Genomic DNA, 14,996 nt, shown 5'->3' with positions numbered 1-14,996 from the left:
ATGAACTGACCACAACATCACAATGTAAACACCATAAAAATTTTAAAGTACAGTAATTTCATGACTATAAGGCGCACCGGACTATAAGGTGCACTTCTTTTTTGCAGCGAGGATCCGCGCGCAACAAAGTAACCAATAAGTAATGGAATCATGCGAGCCCCGCCGAGTTGCGTGGCCCCACGTGGCTCGGCTCGCTGCTCGGCTCATAGCTCGCACTTCTGGGTTGGCAAATTTCTGAACTTTGTCCATATATAAGGTGCACTTCCTGGTTTTGACCAAAATTTTAGGCTTTAAGATGTGCCTTATAGTTTTGAAATTACTGTAATTATGTTGAAAGGGACTTCAGGAGGTCACACTCCTGAGTGCCACAAAAAAAATTAATTATAAAAACAGAGGGAATGAAACAAGAGAACAAGCATCAAACTTACCATGGACTTGATTGATTTCTGAATTCTGAGAAAGAATTTCATCTGCTAATTTTTGAGCAGTTGGCAAAACTTCTGTGTGGTGCACTGTGATCAAATACTGAACAAGTTTTTGTAGTTGGTCTCTATTCATTTGAAACAGCGTCTCTGAAATGGGAAGATGCAGTTTGACCTGATCTGGCTTGCGGATCCGGTATAAAGAGAGTGCCACAACATGGGCACAGTAAAATATGTCCTTGTTTCCACAGCTACAGGTCACTGAGGTAATCTTGCAACGATCAAAGCTGATAGCTACATTGCAAACAGTTTCTGGCTCTGATTGCATTGCAGGGTCTGTCACAGTGCCACTCAAGTGGAAACCTGTGAAGGGAAAAAAAGGAGGGCTTACATTCATAAAGTACCATATCTCATTTTTGATAACCTTTAATTAATCTAGCAAAAGACATCATGTATTTCTGAGAAAGAATATATCTCATAGAACTTGCTTTAATTACAAGTATGATGAATCCTGTCTTTCTGTCATACCCTTTTTCTATCCAATAAAGTCAAAAGGAACTGGTTTACAAACCCTCTTTGCCATTCCATCACAACATTCATAAAAGTTTGATAGTAATGAAAAAGTTATTTGGTGTTATAGATAGGTAATGTGATGATTGGCTCCACAATTAAGGGATGAATATTATGTGTATGTTAAGAGAAGTTTTATAGATGTATGGTTATGTTATTGTGGGTTTTTTTTTGTTTGAACATCCTCTGTTGTCTCCACAGCCCCCTTTCCCCCCTCTGTATTTTTGCCACTGGACAGCCTTGGTTGTCCGAGACATGTGGAGGGAGGGCGTGTACATGTGCCCCTTGCATGGGGCAGTTGGGAATAGGGAAGGCTTGTTGCTAAGGAGGCACGGCATGAGAACACCTCACCTCCAATCAAGTTGCAAGAAAGCAGTCTCCACCAATGGACGGCAAAGGAGAGTTGACGGACAGACTTTGGGAGGGGCCAGGGTTGTCTGACACAACCCCAAGGGTATAAAAGGCGGAGCAGCCATTTTGTAGATGGGCATGTGGCAGACTGTCACACACTCCCAGTGCGCTGCTCTTTTTCCTTATTCAGGCCTTTGTTGTATTTATTAAGGTTTAATAAAACTTTGAAAATTTTTAAGTGAGCGGTCATTTCTCACACTTGGTAAATGATAGCTGCAGAAGCAGAGTTGCATCCAATTAAGACCAATGTGAAACTCCCAGTAGTTCAGCAAACTGGCAGCAATTTTTCAAACCTCACACCAGTTTGCACCTACTAGCAAATTTACCCATTCTCTCAATAAGTAAGAGGAAAATAGTGCACTCTAGTGGCACAAACCCTGGTCCTAATCTCAACTCTGCCACCAATTCACTGACACAAGTCACTGAACCTCATTGCTTTCACCTCTCCCACCACTTAGCTGATGCTAAAGCTCATCATCGACCCAAGAAATCTGGTAGGGCAGCTATGTTTGTGTAGCTCTTGGGAAATGGAAACTGCTGAAGTTACCAATACACAGGATATCAGAGTCATAATAGTCAATGAGACATGCACATACTGTTTCAGAAATGTGCATCTCCACTTGGCATAATAAAGCACAAGGCAAAAGAACTGGTTTTTCTTATACTTTAAGAAGATATGGTATATCATAAGAAAGATCTTCACTTCAACCACTATTCCACAGAGCACCCTGTTGAACCAAGGTCTTAAATACTGTTATCTGAAGATCAGACCTGAACCCATCTCTGTTTTCCCGACGTTAAGGCCCAACTTTGGCTCTCAATACTTTATCACTGCAGAATTTGGGTATTTCTTTTGGATTCTATGTAAACATGACATTGATTTTTGGTTCAAGCATTAAGTCAGAGGTATAGCTACAAAGCAATACAAACAAATGACATATTATCAGTATTAAACTTGAACAGACTGCATGCATAAAATCTGGAATGGATATCACAAGTAAGGTGTTATACATTAACTATTTATAATGGAAATAATATAAGGCCACACTACCTCAAAGTCCAAAACTGATTCAGTATTCATGTATTTCAATAAAAGTGTGTTGTAGGAAGCAGTATCACATGAAAATTAGGTGGTAAAAAAGAAATATATACATAACTATAGTCCAAAATATTGCATCTCAAGTTGTTTTTAAGAAACTCTTCAATCTACTGGAAATGAAGATGAAAATCTAATTTTTTCCATGTCTTTATGCTGTGCATTTCAGAGCAGGTTGTGCAGTCAGTATCACCGTTTGGATTTCATTCAGCTACAGAAATTTAATACTCTATCCAGAAGAAGTCATAGACACAGACTCTTGCTTTTTTCAAGATAATGTTCATCAGTTAAAGTAGTTAGAGGTAGCAAGCTGTAAAGTGCACAGACATGAAGGGGGAAAGGACAAAGAAACCCAGGCATAATTGACATTCTTGCTCTTGGCTCCACTCAACACTTATACAGAGAAAGGCAAGGGAATTGCCCCTTGAATCATGAACTCCTCCCTCTGACCTTCCCTTTGGTTTTTAAGTAATCATAGCATGCTCCTGTGAGTCCCCTCTCTCAAAAAAGAGGTATTGTTAAAACTTACGCAGCTCTACTTCAGGTTAATTTCCAGTAAAGAAGAGATGCATTGGTGTTCTTAAGGAAATGGTATAGGAGATATCTTTTTCAATATCACTTTCCTATGAAGTATATATCAAAGTCTCTCATCTATGACCTGAGGAAAAGTGTAACACTTGAATACTCAAAAAGGGCCTGATCCTACTCCTTCCTGCTCTCAGTAAGTACAGTAATTTCACGATTACAAACCGCACCGTTTTGACTAAAGTTTTGCTCCCACCCCGGAAATGCAGCTTACACTCAGGAGCGGCTAATATGTGAATAATTTTCTGACATTTCCAACCCCAGAAGTGCAAACCGAGGTGCCGAGTCGAGTACCTGCCAGTCTGCCAGTAAAACCCGGCTTTACGCGATTGTTACAAATTGATTACTCTGTTGTGCTGCGGGTGGAGCCGGGCTCCGTGCTGGCAGCACGGGGGGAGAGGAGGCAGGGGAGCTCCCTCCTTCAGGCAGCGCAGCCCGGGGGAGGCGGGCAAGCTCCCTCCTGCTGGTCCTGCGGCCCAGGGGGAGGCGAGGGGCTCCCTCCTGCTGACCCTACGACCCGGGGAGAGGAGGGGGCTCCCTCCTGCTGGCCCCGCGGCCCAGAGGGGAGGCGGGGGGCTCCCGTCCTCTCCTGCCACCGCCACTGTGGGTGCCAGCGGGCTCCATCCCCGCCTCCCACCACCGCCGTGGGTGCCGGCGGGCTCCGTGCCCCCCTGCCACCGCGGCGCAGTGCCGGGCCGGGGCGAGTGAGCCCAGCGACAGCGGCAGCCAGTCCCAAGTGGCCGTGCCGAGCTGGGCCACCTGGCCCTGTTGGCAGCCCCGAGCCCCCACAGCCCAAGCCAAGCCAGTAAATCCCGCCATCCCGCGATTCTGTTACTATTTGGCAACTTTGTTGCACGCAGGTCCTCACTGCAAACGACAGAGCGGCTTATAATTGAGTGCGGCTTGTGTATGGACAAAGAATGAAATGTTTGCCAACACCCAGAGATGCGGCTTATAGTCAGTGCGGTTTGTAATCGTGAAATTACTGTACAGTAATTTCACTCCTATAAGGCACACCCTTGTGACTAAAATTTGCCCCCGAACCCGGAAGTGCGCCTTATAGTCCGGTGTGCCTTATATAATGGACAAAGTTGTGAAATTTGCCAACCTGGAAGTGAGAGCCACAATGGGGGGGGCGGTGCCGTGGGAGCGTCAAGTAGCGTGGGGGGGGCAGGAGTGGGCGGTCACAGCTGGCAGGAACCCCTCAGGGAGAGAGGGAGGCGGCGCCGGTCTCGTACGTGCCGTGCGGGGAGAGAGGGAAGCGCTGCCACTGGCCCGGCGAGGAGGGAGCGGGCGGTCACAGAAGTCGCAAGCCGCAGCCGCCCTGAGCTGCGCCTTGCCGTCCAGCGTCACAGGCAGGCAGGAGTGCCGAGGCTCACTGCACGGGGAGGGCACCTGGGGCTGCGTTTAAAGGCTACACCAATCTGTGAAAAATGTTTGCAAATTGAGCACCTGCCAGTAAACCCTGCATTTGCGCGATTCCATTACTATTTTGTTACTTTGTTGTGCGCGGTGCAGCTCCTCGCTGCCCAAAAAAAAGTGCGCCTTATAGTCTGCTGTTTTGGCCCAGAAAGCAGAACTAATTGTATTCACTTCAGAATTGGAACTGAGTAAAGGAAAACGAGTTAACATTTGGACTGATTCAAAATATGCCTTTGGAGTGGTACATGCACACATGGGGACATCTGGAAAGAAGCAGGCCCTTTGACATCTCAAGGCACATCAATTAAAAATGTAAAACAAATCTTGGATTTACTTGAAAGTATCCAGAAACCAGAAGAAGTTGCCATCATGCATTGGAGAGCACACCAAGTGGATAAGACCAAACTGGAACTGGAGAATCATTTAGCCGATAAGGCTGCTAAAGAGGCTGCAGAGAAAGGCATGTTAGAAAGCAAAGTTTTATCTTTAATACCCCTGACAGAGATGCCTCTCCCAGTAAAGAAACCAGAGTATAGTGCTAGGGACTGTCAATTAATTGAAACCTTAGAAGCAAAATTTAATCTGAAAGGCTGGGCAGTTACCCCAACTGGGCAAATAGTAGTCCCTGAACAGATCTTGTGTGAAACAGTGGATCACGAACACAAAACCACTCATTGGAGTACTTTTCAGACATTTGCAAAAATCTATAATTGTGTCTAAAATGGCTCAGATTGTACAATCAATAATCCGACTATGTATAGTTTGTAAAAAGAACAACCCTAACACAGCTAACAAAGTAGTGCTAGGATCCATAAAATCTGGAAATGTTTTGGGTGAATACTGGTAGATTGATTTTACTGAATTCCCCAGAAAAGGGGGATAAAAATCCCTCCTAGTTCTGGTGGATACCTTTTTTGGGTGGTCAGAAACCTTCCCTTGTCACACCAACCAGGCTAAGGAAGCGACTAAAATACTGTTTAATCAAATAATACCTACATTCGGGGTACCTTTGGGAATATCATGTGACAGAGGTTCCCACTTTATTGCTGAAGTGGTTAGCGAACAGATTAGGAAAGCCTTGGGAATAGCTTGGGGTCTTTGTATTTCTTATAGGGCTCAAGCAAGTGGCAAAGTAGAGCAAATTAATTATACAGTTACATTTCAATTGGGTAAAATATGTCAGGAAATCTCCTTGACATGTGTCCAAGCCTTACCTGTTGCTCTACTTTGAATTTGGATTCAGCCACAGGGCACCAGTAAAATAAACCCCTATGAGCTGCTATATGGTAGACCCTACCAAGTACCTCACATTCCAGGAAACACACACATAGAAGGAGGGGTCAATTTGAATAATTGCCTCATTTCTCTTAGTAAAACTTTACAGGATTTTCAACAAGCAGTGATCTCCAGACTGACGTGACTGGATACACCAGCATGAGTTCCACCCAGGAGATTGGGTCTACTTGAAAGACTGGGGCACTGCTCTGCTCCAGCCAAAGTAGAAGGGACCTTTCCAAGTACTATTGACAACTTTTACTACACTGAAACTGGACAGAGTAAAATCATGAATACATTATTCCAGAATTAAAAGGGATGAAGTCCCTTGGTTAATTGGACAGTTGTCTGACAAAAAACAAGTTACCTAAGTCTTATTTTGCTATCCTGACAACAGTTAATTCAGCCTTGATTTGGGAGAAAAATTTCCATCTAGATTTATTGATGTCCTTTTGGTTTTCGCCTTTTTTTCTTTTATATGTTGTCTGTATTCTTCGCACATATATTTGTAGAAAAGGAGGAGGAAGGGGAGCGGTATTTGTTATTTACAATGTTTGCCTTCTGGAGTAACCACTACGTGTTCTAAAGCCCTGCTTCCTGGGAAATAGCCTGTTGTGGTGCATCCCCCTCCTTTTTCAGGCCTCACCGCAATCTGAGAAACAATTGTTAGGCCTCAGCCTTGAAAAACAGCACCTGAGCTCAGCTCCTCTTGAGCTTATCAGAAACCCTGTCTGTTCCCAGGAACTGCTGCTGTCTAATGGTGAGCTCCTGTTTTCTTTATGAACAGCCTTCGACCCTATTTTTCTTGCCTGAACAACATAACATCCTTGTTCTCGCACTTTCAAAGAAAGCGTCCTGGCTCGAAGTGTGGCCAGAATGAAATGCTGTTCTGGCTAAAGCCCACTCTCTTGCAGCCCTGTCAACAGCAGTCCAAAATGAGACCCTTTGAGCTCTTCTGGACCACAGTGGGTTGTGACCAGCAGCCTCCCTCTGAGTGGGACACCTCTCAGAGCCAGTGAACTCTCACATTTGCTGAATTCGGAGGATTGCTGATCATCGAGTCCTAGGTAAACACCCCCACTCCTTAAGGCTCAACCCTTTGCCTGCTGAGTAGATGCAAAAGCATCTGAAGTGAGTATCTCACTACCTTTGAGGTGAATTTTTCTCAGGTACCTTGCACTGACCCTTAATGTCTGTGTGCATACATGAGTGCATATGCTATAGCAAATATGGGAGAAATGCTGGTCTCTTACAGATTGTTAGGGTAACAGATGTTGGTGTAAGGAAAGAGTTAAACAGAGAACAACAGTAGCAGGGCCAGCAGCAGCAGCAGCATCTCTCTGACAAAGTGTGTACCTGAGACAGAACTGGACGAATAAGTTTCTACTTCAACATAGAACTGTACACTCTTCACCCTCCTTTACCATGACTTTGGAGAGAACAATGGACAATATCAAGAGCACAGATTTATTTCAAGACTGTGATTATGTCTGTAAACTGTAACCAAAAAAAAAAAAGCTCTTAGGAGTAAAGATATACAGTAATTTCACGACCATAAGGTGCATCGGACTATAAGGCCCACCTCCGGGAGTCGGCAAATTTCACAACCTTGTACATTATATAAGGTGCATCGGACTATAAGGCACACTTCCAGGTTTGGACAAAAATTTTAATCAAAAGGGTGCGCCTTATAGTCGTGAAATTACTGTATATACTGATGCTTCCGAAAAAATTCTCAGATTCACTCTCTGCTGGTGGGTCTCATCCCTTCATGTATCATAAGATGTTTAAGTACCTTAGATATCTAAGTAAGTTAGGCCTGTAAGTTTAATATGTTATGTTAAATGCTATTAAGTGTTATTCCTTTGTTAAATTGTTATGGTTAAGTTATAGGTTAAGGTATAAGTTAAGTACTGTTAAGTTTGAGTGCTGTTACCATTTTAGGCTATATTCCTTTTTATCGTTGCCCTTTCTATCCTTTGTCACATGCACCTAAACACACACACACACCCCCACACCCCCACACCACTCCTCCCCCAGATAGCTCTTGGCTCATTTCTCTTTTGCTCGATTGGATTTTGTTGTTTTGGTGTTATTTTTCTTTTTTACTTGATGTGCTTTAACTGTCTGGTAAGTAGCAGAGAGAACCTTGCCAATGAACTTTGTCATGCTGTCGCTCAATATTAAATCTGGTTTCTACTGATATCCTTGCCAGTGATTTTTAAAGCAATCTTAAACACTCATTCGTAACAACTTGGCCTAGTTGTGGCAGGATGGCAAGTAATAAGTCCAAGCCCTAAGTTCTCACAGACAAATGGGCTCAGGATAATTTGTATGATCAAGAAACTGTGAAAGAACATTTAAAAGTTGCTAGACGCTTTTCAAAAAACGGGAAAGATAAAGAAATGATGTGCAAAATGCTAGGCACCTGTCTCGAAGCTGCTTACCAGTACTGTAAAGATAATATTAAGGAGAAACAAGAACTGAAAACTAAAGTGGAAACTAAAAAAACAAATTAGTTATTGTTGTCCTTGCAAATAGAACAGATGAGACTGTTAAAGGAGGAACAGAAAGAGAAAGAAAAGCTGGGAGAAAAAGTTGAGCTGATGCTTATGACAGCTCCAAAACCTGACATTGTGAAAATTGGAAAATTAATTGCATCTCCTGAAGATTGGGATGGTAAGATAGGGGGTGATCCCAGTGATAATGAACCAGGGAAAGATGATTTTTTACCTCCTTACGATTCTGTGTATGAAGCCAGACCCATTATAAAAACAGAGATAACCACTGGACCTTAGGGTGGACAGGGAAATCATACCGAAAAACAACCTCGTTTGATCCAATTCAGATGGCTAATTTGCAAGAACACTATGGTTGTAAGCCAGGTGCAACTGAATATTTGGGGCATTTGTTTAACTGGAGGAGACCGAATCCGATTGAACGGCTGTCCTGGTTTAGGGTAAATTTGGGAGAAAACCTCCAAGGGTCCCCTCCCCCCAGGAAGCAAACCTAAGTGGCCCCTCCCCCAACCATTTCAGGAAGACATTTCCTCAGAGAGAAGTGGAAAAAACGTGTTTATTCAACAGGCAAAGCCCTGCCCAGCACAAAAAAACCCCAAACAAACCAATACCAAACAATGAAACCTCTTGCTGCTCTGAAGGGATGACAAATTCAGAAAGTCTCTCTCTTGTGGGTGGTAGCTCAGCTCAGTCTGTTCTCAGTCCCTCCGGCACTGGAAAATGACGCTGCCCAGACCAGGCCCCGGTGGGCTGCAGGTGCAAGCTCCTGGTGTTTCCCCCGGGTCCCCAGTTCAGAACAGGTTCAAATAATTCCAGGGAAAAAAGGAAGAAAAACTTGCCAGGGAGCAGCGACCAGCAAGGAGACGAAGCGATGGAACTCCTATCTCTATGCTTTGAAAAACAACCACCTTAGACCGTTTCTCCTTCCCCCACTTTCACTCTCAAAACCAGTCTTAAAGGTACAAAACTTATTTCTGGGTTACACAGACAAATGGGGATATGATTCAACATGACAAAGTCACCCCAGGACATTCCTCCCCTTATCCCCATATTATCAACTCATTCCCAAAACTAATGTATATTCTAACTCTGCACACACATATATTATGCATACACATATATATGGTATACAGCTATGTATAGACAATAGAAGTAACACTCAACAAACAGTGATATTTGCATATGGTTCTCACCCAATAATCAGATCTCCCTGAGGTTCACATCATGTTATTCCATCTTTCTGCATTATTCACCATGTGCAACCTGGTCCCTGAGCAAAGACAACCCCATGAATGGGTTTGTCTGTACTCGAAGCAGAATTGATCCAAACTGTCTTCCCCAACAAACCTATGGCATGCACTGCTGGGACTTTTTCTCCATCTACTATATGCAGGGGCTCAGATAGGGCAGGGCCTGCTCGGTTGGTGGAGCCTCAGGTGTTAACTAACCAGGTGGTCTTTGCTAGATGCTGCTGTCAGTTGTTGAAAGATCCCCCATCCAATGTATTCAAGGTGGTTTTTAACAGTCCATTGTACCTCTCCACTTTGCGTGCAGCTGGTGCATGGTAGAGAATATGGTACACCCACTCAATGCCATGTTCCCTAGCCCAGGTGTTTATGAGGCTATTCTTGAAATGAGTCCTGTTGTCAGACTCAATTCTCTCAGGGGTACCATCCCTCCACAGGACTTGTTTTTCCAGGCCCAGGATGGTGTTCGGGCAGTGGTGTGAGGCACAGGGTAGGTCTCCAAGCATCCAGTGGTGGCTTCAACCATGGTTAGCACATAGCGCTTGCCTTGGCTGGTTTGAGGCAGTGTGATGTAGTCGATCTGCCAGGCTTCTCCATACTTATATTTGGACCATCACCCACCATACCAGAGGGGTTTCACCCGCTTGGCTTGCTTGATGGCAACACACGTGTCACAGTCATGGATACCCTGAGAAATACTGCCCGTGGTTAGATCCACCCCTCGGTCTCGCGCTCACTTATAGGTGCCATCTCTACCCTGATAACCTGAGGCATCATGGGTCCATCGGGCTAGGACCAACTCTCCCTTGTATTGCCAATCTAAATTTATCTTTGACACCTCTATCTTTGCAGCCTGATCCACCTGCTTATTATTTTGGTGCTCCTCATTAACTCTACTCTTGGGGACATGGGCAGCTACATGGCAGACTTTTACAGGTAGTCTCCCTACCCTGGTAGCAATATCTTTCCACTCTTCAGCAACCCAAATTGGCTTTCCCCTACGCTTCCAATTAGCCCCTTTCCACCTCTCCAGCCATCCCCACAGAGCATTGGTTACCATCCATGAATCAGTGTAGAGGTAGAGCTTTGACCACTTCCCTCTTTTGGCAATGTCCAGGGCCATCTGAACAACTTTGAGTTCTGCAAGTTGACTTGATCCACCTTCTCCTTCAGTGACCTCTGCAACCTGCCATGTGGGGCTAGATATGGCTGCTTTCCACTTCCAGTTCATCCACCATCAATGAAAAGAGTGTAGTGTGTTTCATCTGCTGGCAACTGGTTATACCTTGGAGATTATTCAGCATGTGTCACTTGTTCTTGTTCTTCTTCATCTGTGAGAACAAAATTTTCACCTTTGGGTCAATTTTTAATTACCTCCAAAATCCCAGGGGAATTCAGCTTACCAATATGCAGGTGACCAGGTAGAGAGGGCTCATGATCTGACTGTACTCAGGAATGTGCATTCTCCAAAAGCCTATAGTACCTAGGAAAGCTTGTGTTTCCTTCTTATTTGTTGGTGGAGACATTGCTGTAATCTTGTTGATGACCGGTAGGAATCTGACATCATCCATCTTGCCGCTTTATTCCCAGAAAATGGATCTCACAAGCTGGGCCCTTAACTTTGCTCTTCTTGATGGTGAAACCAGCTTCCAGGAGAATCTGGATGATTTTCTCTCATTTCTTGAACACTTCTGCTGCATTGCTTCCCCACACATTGATATCATCGATATACTGCACATGTACTGGAGCCTCACCCTTTTCTAGCGCAGTCTGGATCTGTCCATGGTAGATGGTGGGGCTGTGTTTCCACCCCTGGGCCAGTCGATTCCAGGTATACTGCATGCCCCTCCAGGTGAAGGCAAACTGAGGCCTGCATTCTGTTGCCAGAGGGATGGAGAAAAATCCATTGGCAATGTCAATAGTGGCGTATCACCTTGCTGACTTGAACTCTAGCTCATACTGGAGCTCTAACGTGTCCAGCATGGCAGTGCTCAGTGGTGGAGTCACTTCATTCAATGCACAATAGTCTAAAGTCAATCTCCATTTTCCTTCAGATTTACGCACAGGCCAAATGGGGTTGTTGAAGGGTGAATGGGTTTTACTGACCACCCCTTGGATCTCCAACTCACAAACCATCTTATGAATGGGAATCACAGCATCTTGAGTTGTTCTGTACTGTTGCCGATGCACTGTTGAAGCGGCAATTTGTTGTAACCCTGTACCCAAGATGTATTAATAATGGTATGCCCCTTGATTCCTGTTACCCCTGTAAATCTATGGACTGTCCCTGTATGCCCCTCTGTTACCCTATTGGCAGGAAGCCAGATTCCCCTCCCCTTTCCTGACCCTAGAAAAGACCCCAGACTTTGGGAAACTTCCTCTTTGCCCCCTGGAAGTCATGAAGAAATAAACCAAGGAAAACCCTGGGAGAAAGAGCCTCTTTGTGTCTTTTATCCTGTTCATGTTACCCATCCCAGGCTTGCTTTGCTACAGAATTGCCAGGAAGCAGGGAAGCCTCGGATTGAGGTAACAATTGGCGCCACATGTGGGGTTTTTTCATTAGAGAGCCCACAAGAGTGACTGGAGTCCTACAAGGATTCAGTAAGTCCACAAACAAGTCAATTACCCTGAATGCAAAAGACTGCTTTTACAGTAGTTTCAGCTTACAGGGACGGAATCGAGACCTCGCCTAGCCCAGGGCGAGCGATTTCAGAACAGGGACCGTAATCCACAGTTTTCACAACCCTGGCACTCGCTAGACAACCGTAAGTAACTCCACACAGCTCCCTCTGTGGGGGAGGGTTACAGGTGTTTGTGTAACAGAGGGGTGCCAAGGGGGAGCTTGGATTGCACAGCGGCCGACCAGGGGCCTGGATCGCGCGCAGAGCTCAGGAGACATGCAGGCAGGGGGGTGTGTGTGGGACGTCCCAGAACCAGTTCACTGTGTGAGAGTTCAGCACGCCAGGATAGGTCTCAGAAGCGGCGGCACCACCCCGGCAACCAGCGTGGTCTCCAGCGGGGGGAGGGAAAAGTGAACACTTTATAAGTGGGATAAGGACTGGGAGAAATATTTAAAGGGCAAAACAGGCTCAACTTAAGTTGCAAAGTGAATTTATTGCTAAAAGAATCAGAGGAGGACAATGAGAAGTGAAATAAGCCCTTAAAAGACCTTTCTTCTCCCCCCCCCAGCCCCTCCCTCCTTCCCATTGACAGCGCAGGGAGACAGGGCATGGGGGTTTTGGTAAGTTCATCACTGAGATTTTCTTTCATTGCTCAGGAAGTCCTTCCGCTGTGAGGCCATGGGGTCCCTCCCACAGGAGACAGTTCTCCATGAACTTCTCCAGTGTGGGTCCACTCTCACGAGCAGCAGCCATACCACACCTGCTGCAATGTGAACTCCCCCCATGGGAAGACAGTCCTCCCAAAACTGCTCTGGTATGGGTCTCTCTTTCCACAAGGTGCAGTCTTCCAAGGACAGACTGCTCCAACCTGGAAGCGGGGACCCCCTCTCTCCAATGGGTCTTCCACTGAATCACAGCCTCCTCCAGGCATTCACCCGCTCTGGCATGGGCACCTCCCCCACAGGCCGCAGGTGGATCTCTGCATTCCCTGTGGACCCATGGGCTGCAGGGTGACAACCTGCTTCACCATGGTCTTCACCATGGCCTGCAGAGTAATCCCCGCTCTGGTGCCTGGAGCACCTCCTCCCCCTCCTTCTCCACTGACCTTGGTGTCACCATGTAGTATTCTCTCACACTGATAAAGTGGGTCTGCTAAGAGGAGGACTGGCCCCTAATAAAAGTAAGGATTAACTATCTGAAGTATCTCAAACCAGCCAAAACTGGTTTTGTGGTCTGGAGAAACGTCAAGGATCCAAGGAGCATGCGTGAGGAACAGAGGTAAAAAGTTCAGCACGAAGAAGAGGAGCTTACTTCATCTGAAGCTCCCCGGCCCACGACTACCAGAAACCACTGTGCAGATGCACCTAGGAAGAGCCAAAGGTAGGGACTGTAGAAATTATTTCCCAGAACTCATTATAATAAAACTCTTTTTTTCGGGGAAAGGTCATGAGTATGTATAAGCTGTGTCACAATTACAGTAATTTCACCATGATAAGCCGCACCATTTTGACTGAAAATTTTGGTCCCAACCCGGAAACGCGGCTTACACTCAGGAGCGGCCAATATTCGAACAAAGTTCGGAAATTTCCCAACCCAGAAGTGAGAACTGCGGTGCCAAGCTGAGCTTGCAAATTGTGTACCTGCCAGTAAAACCCACAATCGCGCAATTGTTGCAAGTTGGTTACTCTGTTGCACGGTAGGGGGAACGGGTTCCCGCCAGCCATGCGGCACGGGGGAAAGCCCGGTCGCACGGAGGAAAGCCTGGCAGTGCAGGTGAAAGCCCGGCGGAGCGGTGTGGAGGAAAGCCCGGCAGCACGGCACAGGTGAAAGCCCATCTGCGAGGTGCGGAGGAAAGCTGGGGCTCCCGTCAGCACCGCGGGGGGAGTGGAACTCGCAAATTGAGCACCTGCCAGTAAAACCCGCGATCGCGTGATTGTTACAAATTGGTTACTTTGTTGCGCAAGCATCCTTGCTGCGAACAAAAGTGCAGTTTATAATCCTGTGCGGCTTATATATGGACAAAGAACTAAAAGTTACCGACACCCAGAAGTGTGACTTACAATCAGGTGCGGTTTATAATCGTGAAATTACTGTATCTTGTATATGTAACATCTTTATGTTTAAAGGCACAGCAAATCACCACAGTGAGTGTGCACATTTGTGGTGAAGAGATCCCCTGTGCACCCAGCACTGAATAAAACATACCTACTTTACAGCCTCACTGGTTATAGAATCTTTACCTCGCCTGTCAGTTGGTGAGCCAGGCAGGACGCTCTCTGTTCGGCTGCAGGATCAACTGTGGAGCGGGCATCCTTGGCATACCCGGAGCACTTTCTCAGAGAAACTCCTCTCCCAACCGCTTATTGCGGGCACAGAGAAGGATTTTCTGTGGCTGCAGACAAACGGTATGTGCAACAAAGGAGGGGCCTAGTAAGTTGTAGGGTACACCTGAGCTTGACTGGGGCTGCTAATAAATTGCCCAAGGATGTCTGGCATATGGCATAGTCCCCATATAGGAGGAGGGTACCCCGTATGTTGGTCAAATTTGCTGACCAATAGGACGGCCGCTAGCAATCTTGGGGGTAGATCGAACAAATCTGGACTCACCGCTGCATCCCAGCATTAGAAGTCAGGATGGACCTGGTAATGACTGTATAAGAAGCAAGAGAAGGGTAAGCGGACCCTTTTAAACAATTACTTAGATAATATTCGCAGCTATTGGAGGGGTACTAACTAAAATAATAATTGGATGTTTAATTTGTGTAATTTGTAAATGCCTGGGTATTTTATGCTAAGTATTTAAAATGCATTTCATGTTTTTGTGTGTG

At 45.7% G+C, this 14,996-nt stretch overlaps 1 protein-coding gene across 3 annotated transcripts in view; it reads right to left on the bottom strand.

The window, feature by feature from the left end:
• The window catches only part of LOC117005069 (zinc finger SWIM domain-containing protein 6), a 255,440-nt gene that overhangs the window by 100,181 nt on the left and 140,263 nt on the right, over positions 1-14,996 (bottom strand). For all 3 annotated transcript variants that reach the window (XM_033076307.1, XM_033076305.1, XM_033076308.1), the window contains exon 2: positions 429-785. In XM_033076307.1, coding sequence (XP_032932198.1) covers positions 429-750 — 322 coding nt within the window. In that variant the 5' untranslated portion in view covers positions 751-785. The remainder of the gene's footprint in view (positions 1-428; positions 786-14,996) is intronic.

This window comes from Catharus ustulatus, chromosome W, assembly GCF_009819885.2.
Source record: "Catharus ustulatus isolate bCatUst1 chromosome W, bCatUst1.pri.v2, whole genome shotgun sequence".
Taxonomy (NCBI): domain Eukaryota; kingdom Metazoa; phylum Chordata; class Aves; order Passeriformes; family Turdidae; genus Catharus; species Catharus ustulatus.
The sequence above is the reverse complement of the archived record's forward strand: the minus strand, read 5'-3'. Positions and strand labels throughout refer to the sequence as shown.